At 37.4% G+C, this 27698-nt stretch overlaps 1 protein-coding gene across 16 annotated transcripts in view; it reads right to left on the bottom strand.

Annotated features, from left to right (window-relative positions):
* PLEKHA5 (pleckstrin homology domain containing A5) overlaps window positions 1-27698 on the bottom strand; it is a 262286-nt gene that overhangs the window by 6152 nt on the left and 228436 nt on the right. For 12 of the 16 annotated variants that reach the window (XM_027541455.1, XM_027541457.1, XM_027541464.1 and 9 more), the window contains 9 exons: window positions 18528-18629; window positions 15565-15676; window positions 14618-14664; window positions 13643-13831; window positions 12693-12810; window positions 7631-7749; window positions 2468-2677; window positions 1471-1611; window positions 873-997 (listed from right to left, as the gene is read on the bottom strand). In XM_027541455.1, coding sequence (XP_027397256.1) covers window positions 873-997; window positions 1471-1611; window positions 2468-2677; window positions 7631-7749; window positions 12693-12810; window positions 13643-13831; window positions 14618-14664; window positions 15565-15676; window positions 18528-18629 — 1163 coding nt within the window. The remainder of the gene's footprint in view (window positions 1-872; window positions 998-1470; window positions 1612-2467; window positions 2678-7630; window positions 7750-12692; window positions 12811-13642; window positions 13832-14617; window positions 14665-15564; window positions 15677-18527; window positions 18630-27698) is intronic. The other 4 variants (XM_027541466.1, XM_027541467.1, XM_027541459.1 and 1 more) reach the window with 1 other exon arrangement.

Below are 27698 nucleotides of genomic sequence, written 5' to 3'. Positions count from 1 at the left end.
CCGCCCCAGAGCAGCAATGAAGATCTAGTGCAGCCAAAAATAAATAAGTAAATAAAACAAAACACAAACTAAAAGACCCCAGATTCACTTTTGCTATTCATTTCAGAGATAAGGCACTCCTATTACATGAAATCACAGTATTTCTCTTTTCTAGCACTGAGAATGTTTTTATGGAGGGTGAGATTGAGGAGATGCATTTTAAAAGGCTAGTTAACAAATACAATTAAAAAATAAACAGAAAATCACTATAATTTTTGGAATGCTTATCAGACAGCTTAGACAGCTGATCAACGTCTGTCATTATACAGACAATGGTAAGGTGCTTACTTTGCTACAGCTTGTGTGCCTCGAGATAGTTAGGAAGTTTGAGATCAATATGTACACACTGCTATATTTAAAATGGATTACCAACAAAGTACTACTGAATAGCACAGGGAACTCTGCTCAATGTTATGTGGCAGCTTGGATGGGAGGAGAGTCTGGGGGAGAATGGATACACATATATGTCTGGCTGAGTCCCATTGCTGTCCACCTGAAATTATCACAATACTGTTAATCGGCTATACTCAATTATAAAATAAAAAGCTAAAATCACTTCCTAGGTGTTTAGCACAGAGTTAAGTGCTGCACATTTATTTTCTTATTTAATCCTTAAAACACACTTGTGAGATGGTTACTACTATTACCCTCATTTTTACAGGTGAGATACTCGAATTTAAGGTTATGTAACTTGCTTAAGATCCTACAGCTTGTAAGATATTACGGGAGTGGCATCTAAGACCTCTAACCATGAAAGTTACCATTTTTAAGCAGGTGAATTTAATTTAATGAATGATCCCTTTGTTTGCTTGTTTGTTTTCTCTAATTATTACCTGTATGGCACATGTTCAGGCACCTCTTTTTTGTCTCCTTCTTTATCCATCACTTCCTCAGAATTCACTCCATTTGGCTCAGGTGTGAAAAGTGTTTCAGAAAAAACATTTTCAGTTTTTTTAAACTACGGAAGAAGGAAAAATTTGCTTTTTCAAATGATTATTTTTTACCATATTTGCTATATGAGTGAATTATCTAGAATGATTCCCAAATAAAAGTTTATTAAATACTATACCATATCAAATATTTACTGAAATATATTTTAGAATCAAGTATATTAAAAATAGTGACATCCTTTCCTACATCAGAAGGACAAAAAGTGCACTGCCATTAGCTGGCTGCTTTGGGATTAAAGATTCTTTAATTGGGGTAATGGTAATTTATTCCAGCCTCAACTGATCATGTTTTAAGTTTTCAGTTAACCCAGTTTTTGACGTGGCTGAATGTATTGATCGAATTACATGAAACCTATCATTTCACTGAGATCAGCATCCTCTGTGACAGAAAGCCACACAAAACTATCTTCAACCTTCCCACCTGATTTCATCTTAAAAAATCTATCCCTTTGGAATATGTGTCCTAAAATAATCTTGCTACCTCTCCGCTGAAATCCGTATTTTGAGGTTCAGCTTCTTTTAGTTGAACAGTGTCTGTGGCAGGAGTATCATGGTTTGGCTTCATGTCATTTTCTCTGATGACAGTGTCCAGTTCCTTAGAGTTATCATCCTTTCTTCGAGCCTGTTCAACAGATAGACAGTATTTTAGATTCATACTATACAGGTATGTGTAGTTTCCAGATAGTACCTGCTAATTTTTTTTTTAAGTTGGCCCTTCATTTGCAAAGTTTCCTTATGAGAAACAACAGTAGCATCTTATATATGTTAATCGTCTATTTGGTAATGTGTAGAATGTACAGTTACTCAACTGTTAACCTCTCCTAGAAATGCCTGCTCTCCAACTATGCTAAGAGATTTCCATGGTGATGGGGAGGCACTTTCAGTTATTCCACATCAATAAACAGGGATCGACCAACTGAAGCCTCTGGAAAGGTTCACTAGTCTGCTCTGATTTATGAATCAGGATAACCAACAAACAAATAATAAGAGATGGAATGGTGTCTCTTCATAAGACTGAAGTTAAAATGTGCTGCATACTACAACTTTTATTCCAAAGCTCTCCCCGGCTACAATTTAGGTCATGCTAAATTAGGATACAGAGTATTGCACATTTTATTGGGAGGGGAATTGGGGACTATCTTACATGGAAATTTTACATTTGTTGAAAGCAAATTTTATCTTCTTAGTATTTCTGTGACATATACAGAACAGGTTATGTCTTTACTGATTTATAGTAGAGGAGATTAAGTTTACAAGCAATAGGAGGGCAGTCAACAAGTAATTTAGCCCAGGTTTTTTTGAATCCAGGGCTATTTCCATTTTACCAAGCCGTCTTCGCATATCATAAGAGTTAAATAATATAACTATCTATGTTGCCAATATTTAAAAACCCATCTACCATGTAACTCTATGATTCTAAGATTCAACTGATATTAGATTTACCCACAAGAATGAGTAAAAACAACTGATATAAATACCTGGGTAATCCTGAATGGATTATCCCTTAAATTTGAAGGACTTGGTAAGGGTGACTGGTCTAAAGCACCAATAAGGTTTAATCCTTTTTTCTTTTCCCTTAAGCATGCTTGTTGATGCCTCCTGATTCTTTCCATTTGCTCTTCCACAGTCATCCTAGGTCGAGTGCTTTCAGCTAAACAGAGCTGCTCCACTGCACTTCTTGGTCGTTCCTTTAAATTAAAAATAAACAGATGAATCCTGAATACAGGGTAAAAGTATGTTAAAATAAAAAAACGTTTAAAATGGACTTCCGTGGTGGCACAGTGGATATGAACCTGCATACTAATGCAGGGGACATGGTTCAGTCCCTGGTCTGGCAAGATCCCACATGCCACAGAACAACTGTGCCACAAAAGTCCTTGCTCTAAAGTCCTCGAGCTGCAACTACTGAAGCGTGCAGGCCGTACAACCCGTGCTCCACAACAAGAGAGGCACCACAACAAAGAGCCCACACACCACACTGAGGAGAAGCTCCCGATCACCACAACTAGAGAAAAGCCCTTGAAAAAAGAAGCAATGAAGATGCAGCACAAAAATAAACCTAATATTTTTAATTTAAAAAAAAAAAGTGTTTTAAAATGCATTAATTTTGTTGGCAAAACCAAAAGTGGCAGGTTTAGATGTCATTTACATAACACCAGAAAGGCAGATTACGAGTACACTAATGCATGATCAGTGATGGAGAGCGAGAGAGGTGGGAGGTAGGAGGAAGGGGAGAAAAGAGGAACTTAAGGAAGATATTTGCTTGTTTAAAACAAAATACCAAATGGTATGGCAGCTCTGAAGTGACCCTACCTCACAGTGCTAAAATGGGAAATTGTATAAAACTCAAATTAGGAGAAAAAAGAGGCATAGCTTCTAAATATCAGTAATTTTTTTTTCCCTATGTTGCACAAGATTTTCATTATGGGATGTGGGTTCTAGTTCTCTGACCAGGAACAAACCTGGGCCCCCTACACTGGGAGAGTGAAGTCTTAACCACTGGACCACCAGGGAAGTCCCTCAGTAATTTTTGTTATTACAGTAAAAAATGTAATGTTTCAAGTCACACTTTTTTTTTTTTCACTGTGAAAAGACTGGTAGAGAAGACATTCTTAGTTTATGAGCAATAATAAAACTAAGGAAGAATTTATTTTCTATAAATCAGATGGCTATATTTTATATAAGTATATATATATGCATATACATGGTTCACTTTTATGGTTTACTGAACGGTTTAAAAACATCAGTCACATTAAACAACCAGTTTTTACTTCTCACTTTCTTACTAAGTACACCAATAACTGTCAAAAGGAAATTTTAGCTTATTTGATATAACAGAAACTTTAGAGATTAAACATGTATGGACATCACCAGATGGTCAACACCGAAATAAGACTGATTATATTCTTTGCAGCCAAAGATGGAGAAGCTCTATACAGTCAGCAAAAACAAGACGGGGAGCTAACTGTGGCTCAGATCATGAGCTCCTTATTGCCAAATTCAGATTGAAATTGAAGAAAGTAGGAAAAACCACTAGACCATTCAGGTATGACGTAAACCAAATCCCTTACGATTATACAGTTGAAGTGAGAAATAGATTTAAGGGACTAGATCTGATCGACAGAGTGCCTGATGAACTATGGAATCAGGTTCGTGACATTGTACAGGAGACAGGGATCAAGATCATCCCCAAGAAAAAGAAATGCAAAAAAGCAAAATGCCTGTCTGGGGAGAACTTACAAATAGCTGTGGAAAGAAAAGAAGCGAAAAACAAAAGGAGAAAAGGAAAGATATACCCATTTGAATGCAGAGTTCCAAAGAATAGCAAGGAGAGATAAGAAAGCCTTCCTCATTGATCAATGCAAAGAAACAGAATGGGAAAGACTAGAGAACTCTTCAAGAAAATCAGAGACACCAAGGGAATATTTCATGCAAAGATGGGCTCTATAAATGACGGAAAGGGTATGGACCTGACAGAAGCAGAAGATATTAAGAAGACGTAGCAAGAATACACAGAACTGTACAAAAAAGATTTCATGACCCAGTTAATCATGATGGTGTGATCACTCATCTAGAGCCAGACATCCTAGAATGTGAAATCAAGTGGGCCTTAGGAAGCATCATTATGAACAAAGCTAGTGGAGGTGATGGAATTCCAGTTGAGCTGTTTCAAATCCTGAAAGATGATGCTGTGAAAGTGCTGCACTTAATATGTCAGCAAATTTGGAAAACTCAGCAGTGGCCATAGGACTCGGAAAGGTCAGTTTTCATTCTAATCCCGAAGAAAGGCAATGCCAAAGAATGATCAAACTACTGCACAATTGCACTCATCTCTTACGCTCGTAAAGTAATGCTCAAAATTTTCCAAGCCAGGCTTCAGCAATACATGAACTGTGAACTTGCAATGTTCAAGCTGGTTTTAGAAAAGGCAGAGGAAGAGATCAAATTGCCAACATTTGCTGGATCATCGAAAAAGCAAGACAGTTCCAGAAAAACATCTATTTCTGCTTTATTGACTATGCCAAAGCCTTTGACTGTGTGGATCACAATAAACTGTGGAAAATTCTGAAAGAGATGGGAATACCAGACCACCTGATCTGCCTCTTGAGAAATCTGTATGCAGGTCAGGAAGCAACAGTTAGAACTGAACATGGAACAACAGACTCATTCCAAATAGGAAAAGAAGTACGGCAAGGCTATATATTGTCACCCTGCTTATTTAACTTATATTCAGAGTACATCATGAGAAACACTGGGCTGGAGGAAGCACAAGCTGGAATCAAGACTGCCGGGAGAAATATCAATAATCTCCGACATGAAGATGACACCACCCTTATGGAAGAAAGTGAAGAAGAACTAAAGAGCTTCTTGATGAAAGTGAAAGAAGAGAGTGAAAAAGTTGGCTTAAAGCTCAACATTCAGAAAACTAAGATCATGGCATCTGGTCCCATCACTTCATGGGAAACAGACGAGGAAACAGTGGAAACAGTGCCTGACTTCATTTTTTTAGGCCCAAAATCACTGCAGATGGTGATGGCAGCCATGAAATGAAAAGACATGTACTCCTTGGAAGAAAAGTTACGACCAACCTAGATAGCATATTCAAAAGCAGAGACATTACTTTGTCAACAAAGATTCGTCTAGTCAAGGCTACGGTTTTTCCAGTGGTCACGTATGGATGTGAGAGTTGGACTGTGAAGAGAGCTGAGTGTCGAAGAATTGATGCTTATGTACTGTGGTGTTGGAGAAGACTCTTGAGAGTCCCTTGGACTGCGAGGAGATCCAACCAGTCCATCCTAAAGGAGATAAGTCCTGGGTGTTCATTGGAAGGACTGATGTTGAAGCTGGAAGTCCAATACTTTGGCCACCTGATGCGAACAGCTGACTCATTGGAAAAGACCCTGATGCTGGGAAAGATTGAATACATGAGGAGAAGGGGATGACAGAGGATTAGATGGTTAGATGGCATCATTGACTCAATGGACAAGAGTTTGGGTAAACTCTGGGAATTGGTGACAGACAGGAAGGCCTGGTGTGCTGCGGTTCACGGGGTCGCAAAGAGTCAGACACGACTGAGCAACTGAACTGAACTGAACTGAACTGAAGATCTACAGAAGAGACTGCATAGGTGTTTTGTGCCCTCTGGACTCAACTGCTGAGGACTGACTAGGATGTTGGTGTGGAGTTGCTAGAGTTTTGGAAAGAACCCAGGGCAGAAGTTAAGTATTGTCAGAATTTGGGGGATATACTTTGTACTTGTACTTTAGTATCTTTCAAGAATAATCATCATTTGTTGTACTTTTCAGTCTTTTCTTATCATTTTATCTCATACCAAATAAATAGAATTTATAAAGATGAAAAGTTTAAAAAAAAGGTGAAAAGTAAAAGTCTTTTTGCAGTCCAAATTTCTAAAGAGTACTTGGGGAAGTGAGTTAAATCCTCTGGGAATCTTCCCAAGAAGACCAAGGTTAGACTGGTGAAAAGTCAGTTTGAATTAAATGGATCTTAGATGAAAGTGTGAAAAATAGAGGATTTCCTTCTCATTCTTAATTCACATTTCTCATTGTAACCAGAGGACTGCTGCTGCTGCTAAGTCACTTCAGTCGTGTCCGACTCTGTGCGACCCCATAGACGGCAGCCCACCAGGCTCCCCCGTCCCTGGGATTCTCCAGGCAAGAACACTGGAGTGGGTTGCCATTTCCTTCTCCAGTGTGTGAAAGTGAAAAGTGAAAGTGAAGTCGCTCAGTCGTGTCCAACTCTTAGCGACCCCATGGACTGCAGCCCACCAGGCTCCTCTGTCCGTGGGATTTTCCAGGCAAGAGTACTGGAGTGGGTGCAAAGTCTAAGTCTCCCACAGCAGAAAGGCCCTGAAAACTCAGGCTGGCTTGTAAATCCATCAGCTTGTCTGACCACAGAATGTGTTTATCACTCTCTTAAGGAAATTCTTAGAGGTGTCAAGGAGCAGCTATCTGAGAACAGATTCCACAAACTGGTCACTAAAGGCTTCATGTGGAGTCTGAGCAAAGAAAACCTAAATTAGGCCTGTCCTCTGAGGTGCCAACTGTGTGGCTGCTAAATCACTTCAGTCGTATCTGACTCTGTGACCTCATGGCCTGTAGCCTGCCAGGCTCCTCTGTTCATGGGATTCTCCAGGCAAGAATACTGGAGTGGGTTGCCATTTCTTCCTCCAGGGGATCTTCCAACCCAGGGACTGAACCCACATCTCCTGTATGGGCAGGCACATTGAACCCACATCTCCTGTATGGGCAGGCGCATTGAACCCACATCGCCTGTAGGGCAGGCACCATGCCTGGTGGCGCATGGTACCGCTGCGCGCCACCAGGGCTTCCTGAGGTGCTAATTCCCTGAATGTAATTTTAGAAATTAAGATTGCTAATTTTTTCTTAGAATATGTAAAAAAAAAGTTTTGATGGGAATTCCCTGGTGGTCTAGTGGTTAGCACTCCGAACTTCCACTGCCGGGGGCATGGGTTTGATTCCTGGTTGGAGAACTAAGATCCTGCAAGCTGCGTGGTGCGCCAAAAAAAATTTCCAAAACAACCCCCTAAAATTAAAACGTACATAAATGTGGCAATAAATAGGTTTCAGAATCCTTCTAGAAATTAATGGACAGTTAAATACCGTTCTTGAATCCATCATCTTCTTAGTTTTCCTTAACGTTACATATGAGGCTATTGTCGAAGATTCGGGTGTTGGTGATTTTGTTCTTGGAGGGACTACTCCAACAGGAAAGTGGGAACCTAAAAGTAAAAAGAGTAGTAAGTTCTATAAAACATCTTCACATGACACCATCTCTCTCACTGATTTATTCAGTTTCTGAGACTTTTAAAATTAGAATGCAAATTTATTGTTTGAAAAGAGATAGGGAAACATAATAACCCTTCATTAGTCATTTTATCTATAAGCCAGCAATGATGCTAACCAGACAAATTTAAGGTTAGATTTAGAAGTAAAGTTCTACTGACTATAACAGATGACATTAAAACATTATAAAAATTCAGTAATACTCAATGGGTCATATATCTTCACAACAGCTCTGTAAAGACAAGAAGGTAAAGGAAATGCAGTTTCTGGGTTAATGGACTTCTTCACATCCATATAGCTCAGCAGCATCATGGCTGGGGTTTCTGCTTTTCCTGTTGTTGCTCTCCTTCTTCATGAAATATTTACAATTATTTTCAGAGGCTGAAAGTACCTTAATCTAATCCTGTCACACAGATTAGCAAAGTTATTGTCGAAAGGTAGTCATTTACCTAAATGTCCTTCATTTTCATTTAATCTCTTTTGATCACACCGCACTACCTCAGTAAAGAATCTACTAACAATGTTAAGAGAAGTTAACTATAGGTAATTGAAGTTAACTTTTCTTTCGCATTTCTGAAAATCTCTAGAATGAATACATACTACTTTTATAATTAGAAAACAACACACAGCTGTACACACAAAATCATTAACATAACAATAAAAGCTAGTGGTCAGTTAACAGAAATGTGTTCACTTGTATCATAGTTGTCTCGTTTAAGCAGAAGAGGCCCACTTTTGTCCTTGGAGGACACAAGTAAAGGAAGGAATTAATCAAATCTTGATGGTTTATTGAAAAAAAAAAAATCACTCTCATGGGGCTCACTAACGTTACATGAACTAAGTATCAACAGAAAAATGAAATCTTATTTTTCCCACTAAAACCAGATAGTGGTCAACCATTCACGGTCCCTATAGGTTAAGAACCAAACGATCTGCAGCTGAATCAAGGCAAAATATTATGAAACTGTGTATTTATGAGAATTGTATATTTGAGAATGTGAAGAGCTGGACTGCTACGTTACAAGTAATTTTATAAAGCAAACAAAAGACTTTTCTGTTGTGCCAGTCAATGGTCCATTTTTTTTTTTTTTATTGAAGGATAATTGCTTTACAATAGTGGTCCATTTTTAAGAGCTCTATTTTAAGTCATGTGGTACAATATAAATTACACTGTAATTGATCTGTATACTTCAGACAATTTATTCAGATGAGAGCCTATTACACTTTTTTAAATTAAAAAAAAAATTTTATTTTTAGGATTACACTTAAAAAAAAAAAAAACCCAAATTTTAAAAGAGGAAAAACTTTGAGAGAACATATTTCAGACAGTACAGTTTTTATGAGTAAATATATCTATGAGTTTTTTGCTGAAGAGTATTAAAATCTGTTTATCCATACTCTTCTTGACAGACATGTGACTGCTTCCAGTTTTTGTCTACTATGAATTAAAGCTTGCTTTAAAGACCCTTGAATAAGTCTTTGTGAGGAGTTATGTTTTCATTTTTCTTAGGTAGATACATAGGATTCCTAAGTTTGATAAATGCATGTTTAACTTTATAAGAAGCTGCCAGACTACTGTTCTATCTTCGACCACCTCAGAAATGGGTGTGAATTTCAGCTGGTCCGCATCCTAACCAACACTAGGTAGTCAGTCAGTCTTTTAAGTTCAATCATTTTAGATGGTGTGCATTGTGATTTTTATTTGCATTAAAACTGCAATTCTTTTATGATCAATAAGTTGTAAACTTTTCCATGTGTTTACTGGTCATTTGTATACCTTATTTGTTAGCTCTCCAAGGCTTATATGCCTGCACTGGGTTGTTTATTATTGATTTACAAGAGTTGTTTATATATTTTGAACACAAGGGTTTTGTCAGGTGTATGTATTGGTAATTTTTCCTCCTGTTCTGATGGGCAAAAGTTCTAAATTTTGATGAAACCAAATTAATCAGTTTTCACTGAGAGTATACCCCTCAGAGGGTCCCAACTTTATCTGACTGGGTCTCCTAGCAGACTACTTTATCTGACTGGGTCTCCTAGCAGACTACTAGTATGTTCATGCTCTGAGCTTTGTCCTGTCGCAAAGTGAAAGCTGGCTCTCATGCTCCACTTAGTAACTTCCTGGATGCCTCCTGCTATAGATTGAAGTGGTCTTCCTAAAATTCCTGCTGAAATGCTAGCCCCTGATGTTGAAGACCTGAAAATGGTTCTTAAAAAGAGGTTGTTATGACTCACAGATTTAAGAGAATGAACTTATGGTTACCCAGGAAAAGGGAGGTGGAAAGGAATAGCTAGGGAGTTTGGGATGGACAGGTACACTCTGCTATACTTAAAATGGATAACCAACAAGGACTCTATAGCACAGGGAACTCTGCTCATTGTTCTGTGGCAGCGTGGATGGGAGGGGAGTATGGCTGGCTGAGTCTCTTTGTTGTTCACTTGAAACTATCACAACATTGTTAATCAACTGCACCCCAATGCAAAATAAAAAGTTAGAAAATCTTCCCAGAACTTGATCTTTCAGCCTGCAGAACTGTAAGAACAAATGTCTGTTGTGTAAAGCTCTTGGTGGGACTCCCCTGTTGGTCCAGTGGTTAAGGATCTGCCCTGTAATGCAGAGGACATGGGTTTGATCCCTGCTCCATAAACTAATATCCCACATGCTTTGGGGCTAACTGACCCTGCATGCCGAAATTAAGACCCAACACAGCCAAATATGCAAAACAAAACCAACAAACAAATAAACCCCCACAAAACAAGCACTTGTTCTCTAGTATTTTGTTACGGTGGTCTGAGTAGACTAATGATGTACGTGTTAGTTGCTTAGTTGTGCCTGACTCTTTGTGACCCCATGGACTGTTAGCATACCAGGCTCCTCTGTCCATGGAATTCTCCACGCAAGAATACTGGAGTGGGTAGCCATGCTATCTTCCCACTCAGGGCTTGAACCCAGGTCTCCTGCATTGCAAGTGGATTCTTTACTATCTGAGCTACCAAGGAAGCCTAGACTAATGAACCACCCTTCACGTAATTTTCCACCTAAACATTCCTTTCTTTACTTTTCTTCAACTTGTTGAAGCTTCTCAAAAAATTTAAGTGATATGAACCAGCTTTTATATAAAAGTGCTGGGTCTTAGTTGCAGCATGCGGGATCTTTTAGTGGCGGTATGCAAACTCAGTTGCGGCATGTGGGATCCAGTTCCCCAACCAAGGATCAAACCCAGGCTCCCTGCATTGGACCACCAGGAAGTTCCTGAACTAGCTTTTTTTTTCGGCTACACCAAGTCTCTTAGCTGTGGCACTTTGGATCTGAAGATTTGTTGTGGCAGGCAGGATCTTTTCAGTTTTGACATGCAAGTTCTTTGTTATGGCATGTAAGATCTAGTTCCCTGACCAGGGAGTGAACTGGGGCTCCCTGCATCGGAACTGTGGAGTTGGAGCCACTGGGCCACCAGGGAAGTCCCTGAACCAGCTTTTATAATCCCTGTTTGTGGGAGGATTGGCCAGGGTATCTAGTTACCAAAAACATTTACTTTGTTTGCTGTCTGATAATTCCTGCGTATTTATAACTACATGCAACAATATGGTAAGGACTAGGACTGTGACTCTTTAACTTAAATTTGTCTGTGAAAAGAGAAAGTTAAAAAAGACTTTCAATGAGAAGATATGATTCGAATGAGAAAGGTGTATAGATATTAACTTTTCAAGATAGCAATATTTTTCTAATGGGAAAAAAAAAACACTGACATTAGAAAACCTTGAAAAATATTCCAATTATGGAAAAAACTATGTGAATATTATCATTTCATATTGTTCAAAATTTACTTTGTAACCCTCTAGCAGGTTTAAAAAAATTGACTAGGGAGTTATGATGATCAGAAATTACTTTTCTGAAAAATCCCACATTGTAGATTATTTGTTTTATCTCTAACAAATTTTTTGGTGAAACATTTTTAAAAGTAAGTCACAGATACTTTACTCCTAAGTGTTTCAGAATTCACTTACTACATCTCCTAAATAACCACAGTATCACAGTATCATTAGAACCTATCATCTAGAACCTATGTAAATTTCCATTATTCTCCAAAGAATGTCTTTAGAGCTTTTCTTTTAAACCATGATCAGCTCAAAGTTCAAGTACTGCACTATATCTGTTTTTTTCTGTCTTATTCCTGAATAGCCCCCTCTCTATCCTTTTTTTTTTTTTTTTTTTTTTAATTTCTTAAAGAATGACTAGCGTTAAAAATAATCAGATGACCTCCTTGGTGGTCAAGTGGCTAAGACTCCAAGCTCCCAATGCAGGGGGCCCAGGTTTGATCCTTGGTCAGGGAATTAGATACCACATACTTCAACTAAGACTCAGCACAGCCAAATAAATAAGTATTAAAAGATAATCAGAGTATACACAGTAAAAATAAGCATTATTTCATAGAATTTACTTTTATAGAAATTGTATAAAAGTCTGTCTTATTCCTAATCTTTTATATATAATTTTGAAAGAATAAAAACCAAAAAATAAAGTGTCAGGTTAGGAAATAGAAAGTTTTTCACAAGTTTGACATAAACTTATACTCAATAAAACCTCACCTTAACTGACATGAAGTTTTTTAGTCTTTATCCCACAAAGGATGAATAATCCAAAAATATTACTGTTTAAAAAGGGAGATTCCTAGCAGAGAAGGTGACTTATAATATACAGTTTATGGGTCATGCTGTTGTCTCAATATCTGAAAACTTCTAAATTCAGAAACTCGTCAGATTCCACAGGTTTCAGATAAGGGACTGCGGGCTCGTATATGTACTCTGTCAGCATGCAAACTGAATTTGTTTCTAAAATGTCTGAAAAACACAGGAGATAAGACATATCACAAATGCTGACCTTTAACAGAAGTTTCTATTTCTGAAGCAGGTTCTGATTTTTCTTCTCCATTAGACTCATCAACTTCCGCCACTGTTGTTAATTCTGGCTCACTCTTGTAGAGTCTATAATCTGGACCCTTGAAAGAAAGATGAGTAATTACAAAAAAAAAAAAGGTAAAAGTCTTTTTAAAAATGTTTACCTCCAAAAACTCACACTCTTAACAATCAAAAACCTCAGTCAGCTATATTGGGTATAAAGCAATTAATATATATGTTATAATTAGGATAGGGAAAAAAAAGACTTTGTAAGATTTTTAACCAGTATATCTTTTGGCTTTAAAATTAAGAATATTCCTCTTAAGGACAAAGTCATCAGAACATTTTTATCATAGTATAACTAAAGTCTGAAAATAATTATATCATATTAACTCAATTAGCCCTATTTCTTTTTTTCTTGTTCTCTTCTCCTTGCTTATTCATTTAACACATTTACTTAATCTCTAAGCTTTTTTCTAGTTTCCATGGGTAATGTCTCTTGCTGGCAATGTCCAAATCCTCTAAGTTTTCCTATACTGAACTGCCCATATCCCAACCTTTTTATCGTTCCTGATAAGGATCTTTTTCTTCCTTGCATCTTTCTGATTTAAAGATATCACTTTGCCTCCAATATCCTGAAACGGTAGATTTAAAATATGGCTCCTTAAACACATGCAACATAACCACTTGATTAAAATATTCATGAAAAGCAACAAACTATGAAATATTAAAATTGTGTGGGGGGAAAATGACAAAATAAGAAACATAAAACTAAAACAGGAAAAACAGACGATAATGTTATATATGAACACAAAAGTACTGGCTAAAAGTGATGTGATAATAGTAAAAAGAAAAGACTGAGTCAAAAATAAATTGTTGGGAAAAATGAGGGCATGTACGATTGATTACTCTGTGGCTATTGCAGCCACTTACACAGTGGGATCCATTTCTTGGATATCCTTGAACTTGGTGAATCTTCTTTTCTTCGGGCAGATGGACTGGGCCCCTGCTATAACAGAGCAAGGAGCTGCTATCACTGGGCAGAGGGGGGATTATGGGAGGCTGGTCTGTAAAGTCATAGGACCGAGGAAGTGGAGGACGAGGTGGGACTACTTCCTCTTCCTAAAGATTGTAGAACAGTCACCTTATTTAGATAAGCATACTGAATTAAGTATATCGAAATTCTTTGCAATGGTAAGTTAACTTACATTCACTTTAAGAAAATTAAAGGGACACTGCCAAGTCAAGAGTCTCATATCAAAAAGTAAAACCAAAAATGTTTATGATAGCCAATAACTGGGTTTTAAATTTGGTTGCATCTCATTTTTTTTGGTAACCATAGGTTAGCTTTACTCTGAAGCTCAACATCAAAACAAATTTATGAAACTACTGTATTTTATTTTAAAAATAGAAGAATTAATTTTAAAAATCTTGCTCCACTTTGTTTAGGTAAATTTAAGAGGAAAAAAAAAGCCATTTCTTTTTGGTTGACTTTTATACAAAATTCACGACAACAGATGCTTTCAACTAGGTTGACAGTATCTCTTTATAGTTGTAATTTCTTTATGGTATGCATGATACACAGCCAACTTATCTATCAGTCATCTCATACACTTTAAAAAATACACCAAACAATGATAAATAAATACTCAAATTACTTACATTAGAAAAAGTATGACAATGTTAAAGTTCTAACATAGATAAAAAGTGGTGATTCAAAATTTTTTGCATTAAAAAAAGGGAAGAAGATCATACTCGTTAAAAGCACCAAATTACTGAACCACTGAAATTTCAAGATTAAGACAATAACAGATATATTTAGAAAACATTTTTGTTATGAGTAAATTCTAATTCATGTTTTAATTATAAATTAAAATAATTATAGTTAGAGAAACAATCCAAACTTACCTCATTTTTGTACTTAACTGTTGAGAAAGGCTTTGATCCTATCATACCTATTAAAAAAAATGTAAACTATAACTACTTAACACTAAACATACCTTCTTAAATCTATAGAAAAAAGGAACAATTTCATTTTGCTTATTTTCAACAAAAGCTTTAGTTTCTAACCCGTTTATTAACGTTTTCTGAATTAAAAACCCATTACATTGCTATACAGTAGAAATTAACACATAAAGCCACTACAATAAAATAAATTTAAAAACTCATTACCTTAAAAATACAAACTGAAATATCTAATTTAAACGACAGTACGGGCAAATGGGTTTTCTCAAATACAATTGGTTTAAGTATGATTTGATACAATCTTTTAGGAGGGCAATTTGGCTGTGCCTATCAAAATGAAAAATGTAAACTTATTTCTCATTTTCTACAATCCATTAGTACTAGCATGTGTGTTTATCATGTACACAGTAATGTTCATTATATCAAAGAAAAACAAAAAAAACCCTCAACCAACCCACCAACAACCTACTGGAATCAACCTACTGAAAAAAATACTGTCCATCAACACTGAAATTGATAAATTACAGTTTACCTATACAATGTATTTTTACACAGCTGTTACTATACTGTGCTGTTAAGGAGAAAAAAGCATACTGATGAAAACCAGCACTTTCTATTGTGGGGAAAAAACTACTCAAACCAAATTATTGTGTGTGTTTATAATTACAGATACAAAACAATGATTTATTTTTTTCTGAGTGTGGCTGGGAGAACTTTTTCTTTCTATATATTACATATAAACTTGGGTACTAATTCATTATTACAAAGTACCTGTTTTCTAATGCCAAAAATCCAGTAAAATAACAAGGGAAATCCAATTCTGCATGTCATTCCACTTAGATATAATAATATAGTCAATTAGTGCAGAATAAAAGACGAAACCAATGTACCTGTTTCCGAAGTGCCTCTCTGCTGCTTGTGTTTACTCAGTCCTTCCATGACATCCTGAATTCTCCAGAGTTCTTTCTGAATTTGTGCACGCTGAATTCCTGCTGATTCGGTCTATCCGTAAAAATGGATAGACCACACATGAGGGCGGCGAGAGGGAGAGAAATCATGAGATACAGTTATAAATTCCACTAATTACATATCTAAAAAATGAGAACCACAGTGGTTACTTTTGAGACTACTTAATATAATCTGTGTGTCCTTCTCAGTTTTGCAATGTTAATGATAAAGAAAAAGCAAAGAAAGAGAAAAATTTAATATTTCAGACCTACATGGTACACTATTTCACATTTTTTCAATAAGCATTGTGTTGCATTATTTACAATCGGGAAGGAATACTGACTAGATGGGACTAAAAATGGGGAACTTCCCCTAAACCAAAACCAACAAAACAACACAAAAACACAACAGAACAGAAACTCACCAACCTCAAATTAAACAAAGCATTTTTAGGGGAAAAAAAGGAAAGTATTTTAGCTTCCTAAGTTCTAGAACATAGAGAAATGCCAAAAGGGCAATTTACAAAATATATTTTGAAGAGTTTTGACTGATAGAGTTAAAAAGAATTTTCAGGACAAATTTTCAGTTTGCCATTTTATTATTGCCATTTTTATTCTAACCTAAAGTTGTATCTACTTCTTTTTACCTCTAATACCCCATTTCATGACCTTCGGCTAAATACTCTAATTGAAGCCAAAATAAGATAATATTGGTAAGATTCTAACAAAACTCTATGACTCATTGATAAACAGTAAAACAATAAATATAATTTTTAGGACTATAACTTAAAAAGAAACAGGTAAGTAAGTACGAAAATTGTCATGATTATGCTAGCCCTGAAATGTGAATACCAATAAAGACTTGTGAGAGGGAATATAAACTACACAAATCAGACAACTGCACATACAGAATATGTATTATTTTTGCAATAATTTAAAAGAATACATATTTCTGTGTATCTGAAAGGTGTTTAATGAAAACCTCATTTTTATTTTATTTTGCACTTCTCTGGTTCCTAGTTACACTGACCAACTTTTCAAACACTTGTTAGCAAACTGTGTTATTAAGTTTTCTATCAATTAAAACTTTTCACGTTCTTTGTCTATTTTGCTAATGCATTTCTGTTTCTCCAAACCAAAATGAAAAAGTTTTCCGCAAATCTAGTTAAGTAACTTGTTGAATTTTTAGAGGTTCAAGAGACTTCTTCCTAGTATGTCATTTTCTAAGTTTCCTATGTTTTTTCATTGTTTACTCATGTATTTAACAAATAATTATATATGTTTTATATATAGTATGTTTTATTTGCCTGGTTCTATTCTAAGTGCTTAAAAAAAATCAACACATTTAACCATCATAATAACCCAACAGGGCTAGATACTGGTATTATTTTTATTTTACTGAGTGGAAACTGAGGCATATGTAACTGGCCTAAGGTTATACGCGCAATGCTACTTCTTATAAGATGTGCCTCCTAGTTTTTCATTTTTTTACAAAACGTTTAACTACTTGTGGTCTTTATTATACCTTAAAAATACAGAACCATTTTGTGATTTTCTTTTCTGGAAATTTGGTTGGAATAGAATTATGCTTATGGGAAGAATTTTCATTGTGATAATGTTAAATCAGGTCATCGACAACACAGTATAACAATTAATACCTCTCCATTTATTCAGGTCTTCTCTCATGTCCTATACTAATTAAATATTCATGTGCTCAGTCGCTCAGTCGTGGCCAGCTCTTTGCGATCCCATGGACTATAGCTTGCCAGGCTCCTCTGTCCACGGAATTTTACAGGCAAGAATACTGGAGTGGGTTGCCATTTCCTTCTCCTAAATTTTCGTGATGAACTTTTTTATTAGATTAATCAGGACTCCAAACTGCTTTGGTTCACAGCTTCTTTTTTATGGCCTATGGCCTAAAAATTAACTTTATTCTCTTACTCTTAAGGGGTTATTAAAAATCCCAAGTACCAAAGATTTTGTGGCAGAGTGTTTATACTTGCAACATCTAAAGTCTTTAACATCTGGCCTTTTACAGATAAAGTTTGCCGATCCCTTGGTTATATTTTAGATATTTACCATTTTTTAAATATTCCATTTAGTAACTTCAGTGTACAAAACAGAAGTCACAACCACACATGGCTACTTAAATTTAGGTAATTAAAAATTCCTAGCAATATTGCAAATGCCCAACAACTACACTAGCAACACTGAAGGGCCTAAAAACTACATGTGGTTTAGTGATTCTATTTTGGATAGCATGCATAGAAGACAGGTGACTTTCTATGTCAACCTTACTATCTATTTATTATACTGAATTGTTGAGTCCACTGGGATTCCAATGTAAATGATTAAATTTACATTGTGCATGAAGTGACTTTTATTTATTTTTTTTTCAAATATATATAATCTCCATTCCCCAGGGTATTATTTTAAGACAGCTATTATTATTTTCAGTTTACAGATGAAAAAACAAACACCTGGACCTTGGCTCCCTATCTACCTATCCACAAAATTGGATTCTTTATGCCCAAAGTTGCCACATCTTCCCCTATTCTAATTAACATAGCAGTCAAGATAATGGGCTAAAACAGTTTGATAGAAGAGAGGGATTTAAAATAGAATAGATAAAATAATTTGACACTTCAATGTCAAGTGACAGCCAGGAGCACAGAACACCCTGGGGCTCACTATGTGCTCTACAGAATAAAGAACTTTTAAACAATGAGGGATGGGCTACTTTGTGAGACAGTAAGATTCCTATCATTGAAAGTATCATTGAAATCCAGATGTTAGGTAGCTAATTATGCAACAAATGTTGAAGCTTTGAGTGAATCCAACAAGATGGATTGCACAGTACCAGTCAAAGCCAGTTAGAACAAAGTAAACTTATTATAATTCTGTACCTGAACTTCACCGAGGCGATCCAGCTGCTCTTGCATCTGGTTCCTGGTAACAGTTACGTCGTACTCTAACTTATCATATTCTCTCCACGCTCGTTCCAGTTCCTAAAAGCAAAGGGCTTTAATTACTTTCACGGAGAAAATGTGCTGGTGTGTTATCACTCTTGTAATCAATAATGGGCAAAGTACAACATGTTATAACTCATTTCCCTTTTTTCCTCTCATTTAGTTCAATTTAAGAAGAATGCTGAGCAAATGAATTATTTATTATTGTGCTGCTGTATTCAAATTTCACTTAAAAAAATCAAAACCAAACAAAAATAACCCCCAAACAACCCAAACAAACATACTTTACATTATTCATTCATGACATCAAAATATTCAGCTGATTGTAGGATCTAAGGAGGTTTATTTGGAGAAAATATGTTATTTTATTCATGATAATACATTAATTTTTTCTTGTAAGTGATTTCTTAAAAGGCAGAAGAGGCATAAGTAAAATATTTTCTTATATGTCATGATTAACATTTGTCCAGAAATAAAAACACTAAATAGCCTGTATTTTTAGCATGTCAGATTTTCAATAACAGTGGAAGCTTCACATGACTTTACTTAGAATAAATATAGTCATGTAATGATTTCCTTTTCTTGGGCTTCAAAATCACTGCAAATGGTGACTGCAGCCACAAAATTAAAAGACACTTGCTCCTTGGAAGAGAAGCTATGACAAACCTAGACAGCATAATGAAAAGCAAAGACATCACTTTGCTGACAAAGGTCCATATAGTCAAAGCGATGTGATGGCTTTTCCAGTACTCACGTATTGATGTGAGAGTGGACCATAAAATAGGCTGAGCACGAAAGAATTGACACTTTTTGAACTGTGGTGCTGGAGAAGACTCTTGAGAGTCCCCTGGACTGCAAGGAGATCAAACCAGTCAATCCTAAAGGAAAAGTGAAGTTGCTCAGTCGTGGCCAACTCTTTGTGACCCCGTGGACTGTAGCCCACCAGGTTCCTCATCCATGGGATTCTCCAGGAAAGAACACTGGAGTGGGTTGCCATTTCCTTCTCCAGGGAATCTTCCCAACCCAGGGATCGAACCAGGGTCTCCTGCATTGCAAGCAGACATTTTAACCTCTGAGCCACCAGGGAAGCCCCAATCCTAAAGGAAATCAACCATGAATATTCATTGGAAGGACTGAAGCTGAAGCTGCTATATTTCAGTTACATGATGCGAAGAGCTAATTCACTGGAAAAGACCCAGATGCTGGGAAAGATTGAAGGCAGGAGGAGAAGGAGTCGACAGAGGATGAGATGGTTGGATGGCATCACCGACTTGATGGCCATAAGTTTGAGCAAACTCTGGGAGATAGTGAAGGACAGAGATGCCTGGTGTGCTGCAGTCCATAGGTCACAGAGAGTTGGACACAACTTAGGAACTGAACAACAACAAATGAACCTAGTTCAGCTAACTAATACAGTGAATCCTGCTTGTAGAGACTTGACAGAGGTACTTCCCACCTATACTTTTCTTCTTTGGGGAAAAGAAAACTATCCCTAAACCTCAAACCGGAGAGAAAACTTTCATACTTAATCCTTAACCACATGTAATCTATTTAATACAGAATAATTCTACAAGTGCTCAACAATACATTGTCAGGAAGGATAAAATGAGGGTAACAGACTCATCATCCTAAAAGATGATGCTGTGAAAGTACAGTTCAATTCAGTTCAATGGTTCAGTCATATCCAACTCTTTGCGACCCCATGAACCACAGCACGCCAGGCCTCTCTGTCCATCACCAACTCCTGGAGTTCACCCAAACTCATGTCTATTGAGTCAGTGATGCCATCCAACCATCTCATCCTCTGTTGTCCCCTTCTCCTCCTGCCTTCAATCTTTCCCAGCATCAGGGTCTCTTCCAATGAGTAAACTCTTGGCATCAGGTGACTGAAGCATTGGAGTTTCAGCTTCAACATCAGTCCTTCCAATGAACAGCAAGGACTGATCTCCTTTAGGATGCACTGGTTGAATCTTCTTGCAGTCCAAGGGACTCTCAAGAGTCTTCTCCAACATCACAGTTCAAAAGCATCAATTCTTCAGTGCTCAGCTTTCTTTATACTCCAACTCTCACATCCATACATGACTACCAGAAAAGCCATAGTGTTGACTAGACGGACCTTTGTTGACAAAGTAATGTCTCTGCTTTTTAATATGCTGTCTAGGTTGGTCATAACTTTTCTTTCAAGGAGTATATGTCTTTTTATTCCATGGCTGCAATCACCATCTGCAGTGATTTTGGAGCCTAAAAAGATAAAGTCAGGCACTGTTTCCACTGTTTCTCCATCTATTTGCCATGAAGTGATGGAACCGGATGCCATGATATGAAGGAACTGGATGCCATAATATGAACAAAGCTAGTGGAGGTGATGGAATTCCAGTTGAGCTATTTCAAATCCTAAAAGATGATGCTGTGAAAGTGCTGCACTCAATATGTCAGCAAATTTAGAAAACTCAGCAGTGGCCATAGGACTGGCAACAGTCAGTTTTCATTCCATTCCCAAAGAAAGGCAATGCCAAAGCATGCTTAAACTACTGCACAATTGTACTCATCTCACATGCTAGCAAAGTAATGCTCAAAATTCTCCAAGCCAGGCTTCAGCAATACATGAACCGTGAACTTCCAGATGTTCATGCTGGTTGTAGAAAAGGCAGAGGAACCAGAGATCAAATTGCCAACATCCAATGGATCATCGAAAAAGCAAGAAAGTTTCAGAAAAACATTTATTTCTGCTTTATTGACTATGCCAAAGCCTTTGACTGCCATGGATCACAACTGTGGAAAATTCTGAAAGAGACTGGAATACCAGACCACCTGATCTGCCTCTTGAGAAACCTGTATGCAGGTCAGGAAGCAACAGTTAGAATTGGACATGGAACAACAGACTGGTTCCAAATTGGAAAAGGAGAATGTCAAGGCTGTATATTGTCACCTTGCTTCTTTAACTTCTATGCTGATTACATGATGAGAAACGCTGGGCTGGATGAAGCACAGGCTGGAATCAAGATTGCTGGTAGAAATATCAATAACCTAAGATACGGAGATGACACCACCCTTATGGCAGAAAGTGAAGAAGAACTAAAGAGCCTCTTGATGAAAGTGAAAGAGGAGAGTGAAAAAGTTGGCTTAAAGCTCAACATTCAGAAAACAAAGATCATGGCATCTGGTCTCATCACATCATGGCAAATAGATGGAGAAACAGTGGAAACAGTGGCAGACTTTATTGTTTTGGGCTCCAAAATCACTGCAGATGGTGACTGCAGCCATGAAATTAAAAGACACTTACTCCTAAAAAAAAAAAAAAAGAAAGATGCTTACTCCTTGGAAGGAAAGTTATGACCAACCTAGACAGCATATTAAAAAGCAGAGACATTACTTTGTCAACAAAGGTCCGTCTAGTCGACACTATGGCTTTTCTAGTAGTCATGTATGGATGTGAGAGTTAGAGTATAAAGAAAGCTGAGTGCTGAAGAATTGATGCTTTTGAACTGTGGTGTTGCAGAAGACTCTTGAGAGCCCCTTGGACTGCAAGGAGATCCAACCAGTCCATCCTAAAGGAGATCAGTCCTGGCTGTTCATTGGAAGCACTGATGTTGAAGCTGAAAGTCCAATACTTTGGCCACCTGATGTGAAGAGTTGACTCACTGGAAGAGACCCTGATGTTGGGAAAAATTGAATACATGAGGAGAAGGGGATGACAGAGGATGAGATGGTTAGATGGCATCACTGACTCAATGGACACGTTTGAGTAAACTCTGGGAGTTGGTGATGGACAGGGAGGCCTGGCGTGCTGGAGACCATGGGTTCTCAAAGAGTCGGACACGACTCAGAGACTGAACTGCACAGACTCAGTGGCAGTCCAATAATGTAAGGAGATGGCATTGCCAGGCCGACACAGAACCTCTTTTGTAGAAAAGTTCAGAGGGAGACCAAAGCTGCTGTGTGTGTGCTCAGATGCTCAGTTGTGTCTGACTCTCTGCAACCCTGTGAACTGTAATCCACCAGGCTCCTCTGTTTATGGGATTCTCCAGGCAAGAATACTGGGGTGGGTTGCCATTTCCTCCTTCAGGGGATCTTCCTGACTCAGTGACTGAATTTACATCTCCTGTGTCTCCTGCATTGGCAGGCAGATTCTTTACCACTGGGCCACCTTGGAAGCCCCAAACTGCTACAGAGGCAACTAAGTCTGAGAATATTTTAGAATGGTGAGGAATTCTTGTCCTTCACATAAAAAACAGATCTACAGGCAGCCTACCTTACTAATATTCTAGGGGTGAGGAAACACAATATAGTTTGAATTTCCCTAACCTGGAGAGTCCTGCCATTCCACTGTACCAGTGCCGTTATCCTGCTGTACCTGTTTCTGCCTTTCCCTCTGGGCTCCTCCAGCATGATTACGTGTGAGTAATAACACAAGTCTATAGGAAGCAGCCAGCAACAGGAAAGCACTGGCCCCATACCAGTCCTCCCAACACCTGGCCAAGCATTTCATTAAAGAGTTTAGTGGCTTATCCGAGTACAAGGTTAAAATCTTTAAATGTGACATTAGCATTTTTTGTCAAGAAGATAATATCTAGGTACACTAAGGCAATTAAAAGGGGTGATGAGTTGCACATATACAATTATCTTAAAATCACAGGCACAAGTCAGGAAACACAGCAGTGCTTTCAATAAAGACCTGGACTTTTCAAGCCATATAGTTAAGAGGATGAGATAAATCCTGTGATTTAGAACCACATGGATGAACCTCATAATGTTAAGAGAAGCCAAATAGTATATCCTATATGGTTGTACTTTAACAAAGTCCAAGACAGGCAAACTTAATATACAGTTTAAAAGTCAGGTAGTCACTTTTTTGGGGGAGGAGGCAGTCATGGAGAAGAAAGCATCCCATTAAAATGCAATGCCTCAATAAGGATGTTGGCCACGTCTGTGTGGTTAATTTGTGTACTTTTCTGAGAAAATGTTCTACTCTAACAAAGGTTTAAAAAGAAAGTGCATGTGCCTATATGGACTTGCTACAAGGATGGCAGAAAACTTTTTTAAAATTTGACTCCGTCTAAGTTTACGGCATGGAACAAGTAAATTTTAATAGTGGTTACTTCTTTACAGTCTATACTGAGATAAGATTTGGCTACTGTTGGGGGAAAAAACCCAAACTTTAAGTAGGTCTGCAACATTCAGAGGCAGTGAAACCCAGACTACCAAAAAGAGATGAAAGAGAATTTTAATATGTAACTACAGAGCCACAGCAGCAACATAGTGTGGGCTTTATTAAGAAGGGATTAAGACTGATGATTCATTTCCAAGTTTTTAATATAATAAGAACTTTCCTTTCCTTGTCCAGAACCAATGGCAATTTATAACAGAATCTACCCATGGGAATAGTTACACAGTATGATACACATGAATGTAAATGTTATTTATTACATTATACTCAGAGCTAATAGACTGGTCTGCTTCTGGTTTGCCTCTCAAGCAGTGTTCCTGAGTTCTAATCTAAGAAATGTTAATCCACTATTCTACTTTTTATTAAAAAAAGCATAAGAAATTGGCAGTAGATTTTGCTTCAAAATAGAGATGAGGGAGTAATACAGAAATTGTAATTATTAGCTTCTTTTTGTCTTTCCATTGTGTCCTTTGGACAGCAAGGAGATCAAACAAGTCAACCCTAAAGGAAATCAACTCTGAATATTTACTGGAAGGACTGATGCTGAAGCTCCAAGACACTGGCCACCTGATGCGAACAGCTGACTCATTATGCTGGGAAAGACTGAGGGCAAGAGGAGAAGGGGGCAACAGAGGATGAGATGCTTGGATGGTATCACTGACCCAAAGGACATGAGTTTGAGGAAAGGGAGACAGTGAAGGACAGGGAAGCCTGGCATGCTTCAGTTCATGGGGTTGCAAAAGGTTGGACATAGCAACTGAACAACAACAAAATTAGCTTCTTAAGCTCCAGTAACTCTTCATGTTTAAATATTACAGATTAAGGTCCACAACTACACCTTGGAAAATTAAAATACTGCAGTACTTAAATCTGGCTTCCCTGGTAGCTCAGCAATCCACCTGCAACGCAGGAGTTGTGGGTTCAATCCCTGGGTCAGGAAGATCTTCTGTAGAAGGAAATGGCAACCCACTCCAGTGTTCTTGCCTGGAAAATGCCATGGACAGACGGGCCTGACAGGCTACAGTCCATGGGGTTGCAAAAGAGTAGGACCTGACTCAGCGACTAAACAGCAAATAACAATTTAAATTTACCATTATGTTTTGGTGATTAGGCACACAAAATATTGATTTTGACCATTACAACCCAATGATAACAATTCTGTGAACTGGGTATCAGAACTAGTTGATTTTTGAGATCAATCAAAATAAAGTTAATGTAATTTCAGTTTTACCTTCAGGATGTAGGGATTTCTTGGCATAGATATTAACAATGTGTTTAGAATTTGAATAATTTTTTAAAAAATAACATTTTAAATGATTTTATACTTACCTTAGTATATAACTGCATCAGAGATAAAAATCACTACTTACTAAACACATAACATATCTTATTATACTATCTAATAATAACTAGTATATTGGCTTTTTTAAACTTAAAAAGATGTTACAAGGGACAAATTCAAACTATATAAAGTGAGGCTCAACTAAATCAGGTATGATTATGGAGCTACCTTAATTTTAAATATCTAGTTTATGATAACAATTATAGTCATTTCACTTTTTTGGCTACTTATAATCTTTAACTTACTGGCTAGTTACAATCTTGAACTCATATATTTAGTTTCTCCTCTAATCTTCTCTTTGAAACAAAATAATATTCCGTCTCAAAGAAAATGGTTGCTTTTTATTGTACAAATTGAAGACATAATGAATTTTTCTAATAATAAAAGTAGAATAGAACACAAGAAAAGATAAGAAGATCTAATATGCTCCCCCTTTGTTAGCAGTTTTGTGGATTATTTTTTTAATCCTCCTTAGATATATACAACGGAAATTTCCAAATATAAACAAATGTAGCCAACAAGCACCCAAATGCAAAAGTTATCAATACATGATCAATCTGGTTTCATCTATAGAATCCATTTTCCATCCCCATGGGATCATTTCAAAGCAAGTACCAGAGATTATATTGTTTCATTTATAACCACTTCAGAAAAGGAACAAAAATGAAAAAGATAAACAGATAAATTCTAATGAATTTTAATAACTAATATGCTTCCCTGTTGGCTCAGATGGTAGAGAATCCTCTTACAATGCGGGAGACCTGGGTTCAAGCCCTGGGTTGGGAAAATCCCCTGGAGAAGGGAATGGCTACCCACTCCAGTATTCTTGCCTGGAAAATCCCATGGACAGAGGAGCCTGAAGGGCTACATACAGTCCACGGGTTCTCAAAGAGTCAGACACAACTGAGCAATTGAGCACACACATGTATTTCTTTTAAAATATATTTTTAAAATCATTTTATTTATTTTTAGCTGTGCTGGGTCTTTATGGCTGTGTGGGCTTTCTCTAGTTGCGGCCAGCAGGGGCTACTCTATAGTTGTGGTGCTCGGGCTTCTCACTGTGGTGGTTTCTCTTGCTGCAGAGCACAGGCTTTAGAGCAAGGGCTCAGTAGTTGTGGAATCTTCCCAGACCAGGGATTGAACCTGTGTCCCCTGCATTGGCAGACATATTCTTAACCACTGGGCCACTAGGGAAGTCCTAAAAAATATTTTAAACTGTAACAATTTCCCTGTCTATTCCTTTGCTACTTATTTGTTGAAGAGAATGGGTTACTTGTTCTGTAGAATTTCTCCAATGCTAGGCAATGGCACCCCACTCCAGTACTCTTGCCTGGAGAATCCCATGGATGGAGAAGTCTGGTCGGCTGCAGTCCATGGGGTTGCTAAGAGTCGGACACGACTGAGCGACTTCCCTTTCACTTTTTACTTTCATGCATTGGAGAAGGAAATGGCAACCCACTCCAGTGTTCTTGCCTGGAGAATCCCAGGGACGGCGGAGCCTGGCGGGCTGCCGTCTATGGGGTCGCACAGAGTCGGACATGACTGAAGCGACTTAGCAGCAGCAGCAGAGTCTGTTAACTGAATTCCTGTGGTATTGTTTAGCTTGTGCTTGTGTTTTCTATGTTTCCTATAAACTCGTAGTTAGATGCTGAGGTTTGCTGAGATTCAGACTTGATTTTTGATTCCCCCAACCTCACGAATGTTGCTGGGTACTTTCCACTGCAGCATTTCAGGAGGTTTATCACCCCTGGCTGCCTCTGTTTCTAGGATATTGTATTACAATCATGAAACAACCAGTGTATTTAAAAGACATCATGAAATCTTTCAAAGTGTATTTCATGACAATCCATGTATGTCAATAGATCTGTTAAAAAAAATCACATTTTGCTATAACTATAATTCTCAGTAGCTCTGTGTGATACGGAGAATGGAAAGATGAAGATATTTCAAGTGCAGGCTTCTCTTCAAGGTGGTTTATCTGTCCTCTTCCCCAGCCCGTTAAACTTTATCCATTCTAGTCTAAAGTCTCCAATGACTTAAGTCCCTCCCATGCAGAATCTGGTCTAGAACATAAATTTAAAGTTACTGGAAGTCTATACAAAATGCTCATTCACTGTAACTCTGGGCAATCTCTCTGTTTCATTTTTCTATTTTTAACACAGTAGTAATAGTACCCCTGCGAAAGGGTTCTTAAATGACTTAACTATGTGTGAAAACACTTATAATGGAAACTGGCACCCAATAAACTGCTCCAGAAATATTCACAATGTTTACTACTATTCATATATTGGTACTATTCTGCCATGGCTAAGTGCATAAGCCATCTACTAGCATGATTCAGGACGACTGGGGTGCTTTATAGTTGTTTTCTTTAAATTCCAACTTTATTTTTATTTACTTGTTCATGTATTTCTTTGGTGCCAAAACCCAGGATTGAACCATGGAATTCCGACTATAGATGTTTGAGTAAGAGAACCTAGATTTGATTTCATGTTTCAGAAAATACAAATTCTGTAACTACTATGAGTACAGTGGAATAGAAAATACAGAAGTCCTAGAATAAAAAAATCCTAGGGACTTCCCTGGTGGCCCAGTGGTT

Source organism: Bos indicus x Bos taurus, chromosome 5, assembly GCF_003369695.1.
Source record: "Bos indicus x Bos taurus breed Angus x Brahman F1 hybrid chromosome 5, Bos_hybrid_MaternalHap_v2.0, whole genome shotgun sequence".
Classification (NCBI taxonomy): Eukaryota; Metazoa; Chordata; class Mammalia; order Artiodactyla; family Bovidae; genus Bos; species Bos indicus x Bos taurus.
This window is presented reverse-complemented; position numbering and strand designations above follow the sequence as displayed.